We start from the raw sequence: 5777 nt of genomic DNA, 5'->3' as shown, positions 1-5777 counted from the left end.
GATGCAGACAGAGTACAATGTCACCCAGAATGTCATGACATTGTACAGTAAGGACAAAAGGGAATGCGTGCGTCTGAAAAGTTATAGCAACTAATGAAGTTAGTTAGCTACTGTTTAATAAGTCAAATTATTAAACAAATGGTGAGCGCTGAGTGGTCAAAATCTAATAGACCTTACTCTTGCACAAAGTGGTTCACATTCAGTCGTTTCATTCTCCACTCGTGCAAACCCTCGTCCAAAGAAACGATTCATCTTCCCTCTCAAATATTCAGCATGGCTCGTCAATCCGACACCTCCTCGTACACCACCATGTCTGATTCTCACAGCACCGAGTCTCACCACCCTACCCGGGAGGATCCAGTTGTGGACGCAGCAACTTCGTCCCATGCAAGAAGACCTAAGGAAACGGTCACCGGGTTTTCATCAGAAATCGCTCTTGATGAACACACAAGGGAAGGGTCAAGGTATGTACATAACTCCATTGCAACTATCGTCACTCAGATACTATCTGGCAATCGAGATGTTCCTGGGGTTTCTGTTCCCTTGAACACAATCATTCCTGACATTGCTGCATGTCAAGATAAAGCTGTTGTGTTGAGGAAAAATGTCACTGACAATGTTGAGCAACCAGATGCTCATGAGGGATCAAAGGTTGAAAAACCCTCAGGCAAAGTGAGAAGTGAGAAGGCCAATGTTACTCAAAGTGTTGAGGACAATCCTAGGGCTGAGACGATTAACGTGGAAGAGCTCTCAGACAATGAACTTCTGGCTACAGTTGTCCCTAGGATAGCCAAGAGAGTCAGGACCAGAAGGGAGAAAAAGGTTGTGGAGCTGAAGTCCCCCTCCAAGGAGGTTGGTGTAACAAATCCTCAAAAGCAACCAGAGTCAGAGAGTACACACAAGAGGAAAAGCTATGGTCCTACAAAAGCTTGGAGCAAAGAGGTGCCTAAGAAGTTGAAGACCAAAGCTGTGGTGGTTGAGTCTGAATCTGATGCCCCATGTGATGTCACAGCATCCATGTCCAGGAAGAAACCCTCTTCCAGTAGGTTGGCAACCAGTGTCCCAGAAGTTCCCATTGACAATGTGTCCTTCCACTTTGCCTCCAGTGTTAACAGGTGGAAGTATGTATACCACAAGAGGCTGGCATTGGAAAGAGAACTGGCACAGAATGCATTGGACTGTAAAGAGATTGTGGATCTCATCAAGGAGGCAGGTTTGATAAGAACTGTGTCACAACTTCCTAAGTGCTATGAGACCTTAGTGAAGGAGTTTATTGTAAATCTGTCAGAGGAGTGTGCTGATGGGAGATCCAAGGAATTTCGAAAGGTCTATGTGCGTCGAAAATGTGTGACTTTTTCCCCCTCTGTGATAAATCAGTATCTGGGAAGAGCGGATGAAGAGCAACCTGAGCTTGAAGTGACTGACAATACAGTCTGTCAAGTCATCATAGCCAAGCAAGTCCGAATGTGGCCTCTCAAAGGGAAGCTAGTAGCCAGCCAACTAAGTGTCAAGTATGCAATGCTACACAAAGTTGGAGCAGCCAACTGGGTCCCCACTAACCACAAGTCAACTGTGTCTGTGGCATTAGGGAAGTTCATCTATGCAGTGGGAACCAAGGCAAGGGTGAACTATGGTGCTTACATATTTGATTAGACAATGAAGCATGCTGGGAGCTTTAGTGTGAAGGGACCCATTGCCTTTCCATCTCTCATATGTGGAATTGTGCTGAATCAATTTCCACACATTCTGACAGATAATGACTTCGTGAAAAGAAGAGAGAGTCCATTGGCCTTCAGCTACAAACTGTTCCTGGGCAAGCATGTCCCTGACATTGTCTTGACATCGGGAGAGACTTCCAAAGCTGGCAACCAACCAGACAAAGCTGATGTTATTACAGTTCTCAAAGAGACCTGCAAAGAGCTGGGAGCTAGAAAGCATGCACTGGAACAGCTCATCTTGCAGCTGGAGTCTACTGCTGAGGACACGGATGGAGCTGAAGGGCAAATGGCTGAGGAGGAGGAAGAGGCCAGCTCTGAAGAGCAGGATGATGAGGAGGCTGATGATGAGGCTGAGGATTAATCACTTCTTTTGTGTTTTTTTCTGTCATGTGTGTAATTCAAATTACTATTTGTGGATCTGTAAATTAAAGTGTTGCTTTGGCAACATTTTTGACAAAAAGGGGGAGTGACAAGTGATACCCCAGGACAACAGAAGTTTACATTGTTAAACTTTATTAAAACAGGTTCCCATTCATGACAGATTGAAGTTTTCCCCTACTACAGCTGCTGTGTGATGAAGTGTGTATTTAGCTTCTGTGTGTATGCTGATATGTGTGTGAAGTTTTTATTTAACTTCCCCCCCCCCCCCCTGCAGCTGATGTTGAAGTTTAGGTGCAACTTCTAATATGTGTGTGCTGCTATGCGAAGTTTTTGTTTAACTTCCATGTGTGTGAGTGTGTTGCCACTCTGAGTGTATTAGCTAGTAGTATTCCGCTGCCATGAACTCTGTTATGGGGATCAAAGTGTTTTAGCCAAAAATTTGCCAAAGGGGGAGTTTGTAGGTGTTTAATTGGCTGCATTATATGGTAAAACACTAATGTCTTGACTGATGTCATGACATGTAAGTGTGACTACTTTGTAGTTACTGCAGGACTAGCTAACACAGGACTATTGAATGCTGTGACATTCATTCCTGTCATCAGATACTAAGGAACAGAAGTTCTGTTAGAACTTAGTATTCATTTGCAGTCTGGTTATCAAGGAAGAACCAGACCTGGCATAAGGCCTACTGACTGAATGTCAAACTAGATGTTGTGACATTCATCATTGACAGCAGCTACTGAAGATTAGGCAGAGTGGTGTTCTGCTATACTTCAGCATATTACTTAGTTTGTTCTTCAAGAGAATAACAGAACTAACTTAAGGCCAATTGTGTAAATGTTAAGTTGGACACTTTGACATTTATTAATGTAAGCTGTTACTGTAGTATGGTCATTTTGATCATGTACAGGTCAGCAAATTTGTACAGTCTGTTTTCTGGAAAAACAGACTCAGCATATGGACCTTGATGTCAAGCTGAATGTCGTAACATTCGTGCCTGACAGCATATGCTAATTTGTAGGTTGTTCAGTTTTCTGTTTCAGCTTTTTCTCAGGCTATTCTTTAGGGATTCAACAACTGAGAGAAAATCCAGGAAATCAACAACCAAGCTACATTCAATGAACCTAACAAATATCCTATTTGTTAGCAACCTAAATGTTGAATTTGAGGGAACTTGTGTGATCTAAAATTCAGGAAAATACAGGTGCAAAAGCCCAGGTGCTGCAATATAAAAAGGAAGGCATTCCTTCATTCAGTCTCGGGGATTTTGAAGCGTGAAGAGTCAGTGTGTCCATCATACTTCACTGCTGTATTTTGTGAGTCTTGTATTAGACGTATCTTGTAAGCCAAGCCATTATCAAGTAGATGATTGCTTTGGCATAGGGTGTTCATTGAGTTGTAAGTGTTGTGTCACTCAAAGCTTTTAAGCGTGAGTGCTGTGTATCTTGATTTAAGCTGTGAAGCATAATCAAGAGTTGTTTTTGAAGTGTGACTTCAAAGTGTCTTTAATATCACTGAGGTGATTGAGGGGGAGTGAGTAGGAACTCTGATCTTAGGTTAAGATTGAAATTGCATTGGGTAGGGATTAAGTGATAAGTTGTAAACGGGTGAGTTTAGCTTTGAATTGATACTACTAATAGTGGATTTCCTCCCTGGCTTGGTAGCCCCCAGATGTAGGTCATGTTGGACTGAACTGGGTGAACAATTACTTGTGTTATTTACTGCACTTACTATTAAGTTCTGCATAATCCCTGTCTGTGCAGAATTGGATGTCATAACAACCAGTGTGACATCCAAAGTCTGATAACTAGAATTTCATTAATGTCATTGAAAGATTCCATCAAGGGGTTCTGCCAGAATTTTTCCAAGGGGTTTCATCCAGAGTGATCGGGGTATCAGTAAAGTATTACCCAATTTCCGTTAAATGATCGGATGATCATGGGAATCGTATGCAAGCTTCACCAAGAAGGGTTAAAATTGATTAAAAAGGGTTCCATCAAGAGGTTTCATCAAAGGTTCCATTAAGGGTTTCATTCGGGATTTCATCAGATTTTTATTAGAGGGTTTTCATCAGGGTTTTATCAAAGGGTTCCACCAAGGGTTCAATAGGGTTTCACCAAGAAGGTTCAACAAAGGTTATTACCAAAGGGTTTTATCAGAATATTATTAAACCAGTTTCACCAGATTCTCGTCAAGGGGTTCCACCAGATCTTCATCAAGGGTTTCTACCCGAATTTTATCAAAGGGGGTTGCATCCAGAGTAATCAAGGTATCACTAAAGTCCAACCCGATTCCAGTAACATGATCGGATAATAATAAGAATCGTGTGCAAGTTTCACCCGGAGAGGTTGAAACTGATCGAAATGGATTAATCCAAGGGTTTCATCAGGGATTTGTCAAAGGATTTCATTTGGATCTTATCATCAGGAGTCCCATCTGAAGTTGTATCAGGGGTTTCACCAAGAATTTCGCCAAGGATTTTAGTAGGAGTTTTATCAGGGGGTTCTACCAAGGTTTTATCAAACAACAACCGGAGGATCGTTAGAGTCCTACCCGATTTTCACAAAATGATCGGATGATCATGGGAATCGTATGAAAGTTTTAACCGGATGGATTGAAATTAATATTAGGGTATCACCAGGGTTCCATCAAAGGTTAGTTTAGATACCAACAGAGCATCAAGAGTTGTTCAATCCTTGCTCATCCCCAGAATCTACTAACTACACGGTCAAAATTAGGGTTCATCCCTATATTTAATCATCTTCTATCATGAGAGGATGAAGACCTATCTTCATCATCATTTCAGTTTGAAGCTGATTAAATAGGGACAGCTGTCGTACCCCAAATTTTGACCCTCATTCTCCTAACCTAGAGCTTAGATCACTAACATGTTCAAGATCTATAAACCATCTAGTCAACCCCAATGCCTTAAAAAATAAAGGAGGAACCATTTTCACTCTTTAGGAGTTTTGATCTTAGCATAGGCCATAACTGCTATCTTTGGACTCTTAGGATAATATATAGTTTTGACTTAACCAACTAATTAAGAGTGACATAATTATTAAAAAATTAGGTTAAAATTTATTAATTATTATTGACTATGAAAGTATTTTAGTTAGTGTCTATATTTTAATTAACTATATAAGTATTTAAATTATTATATTATTTTCTAATATCATTAAGACTTTGTGTTTTTATTTAAATATTTAGAAATGTCATTACATTTTGAATGAGTGTAATGACCTAGGGGATAATAAATCAAGGGTGAGTAAAGTGAATGTGGGAGAACCTGAGTTTGAATCCCACATTTCCTATTTTTAGTGTTTTTCTCTTTTTTATTAGTTTTTTAAATTTTATGTTTATTTTTGTTCACATTATATAAAAAAATGCATTTTTAAATCATTTTTATCATTAACTTTCGTATTTCCTTTCCAGGCATATTTTAAAATTTTATTTTTTCATTAAAATAATGATTTTATGAATAAAATGGTAAAAAATCATAAAATAAAAAAAGATTGTAAATGATATCTTTTCCATTTAAATCATTTTATTTTTAATATAATATTTTTATTTTTAGGAAATAATCAATTTAATTAGTTAAATCAAAATCATAAAAAATAATAAATAAATAAGGTAAGTTTTTATTTAAATTTTTGGATCAATTTGTTGCATCATATT

At 39.1% G+C, this 5777-nt stretch overlaps 1 protein-coding gene across 1 annotated transcript; it reads left to right on the top strand.

Annotated features, from left to right (window-relative positions):
- Positions 1-273: 273 nt before the first annotated feature.
- Positions 274-2079, top strand: LOC127101412 (KNR4/SMI1 homolog). The gene is made up of 2 exons (XM_051038838.1): positions 274-1042; positions 1898-2079. The coding sequence occupies exons 1-2, from the start codon at positions 274-276 to the stop codon at positions 2077-2079; spliced, it is 951 nt and encodes a 316-aa protein (XP_050894795.1).
- The last annotated feature ends 3698 nt before the right edge of the window (positions 2080-5777 follow it).

This window comes from Lathyrus oleraceus, chromosome 1, assembly GCF_024323335.1.
Source record: "Lathyrus oleraceus cultivar Zhongwan6 chromosome 1, CAAS_Psat_ZW6_1.0, whole genome shotgun sequence".
In the NCBI taxonomy this organism is placed as follows: domain Eukaryota; kingdom Viridiplantae; phylum Streptophyta; class Magnoliopsida; order Fabales; family Fabaceae; genus Lathyrus; species Lathyrus oleraceus.
This window is presented reverse-complemented; position numbering and strand designations above follow the sequence as displayed.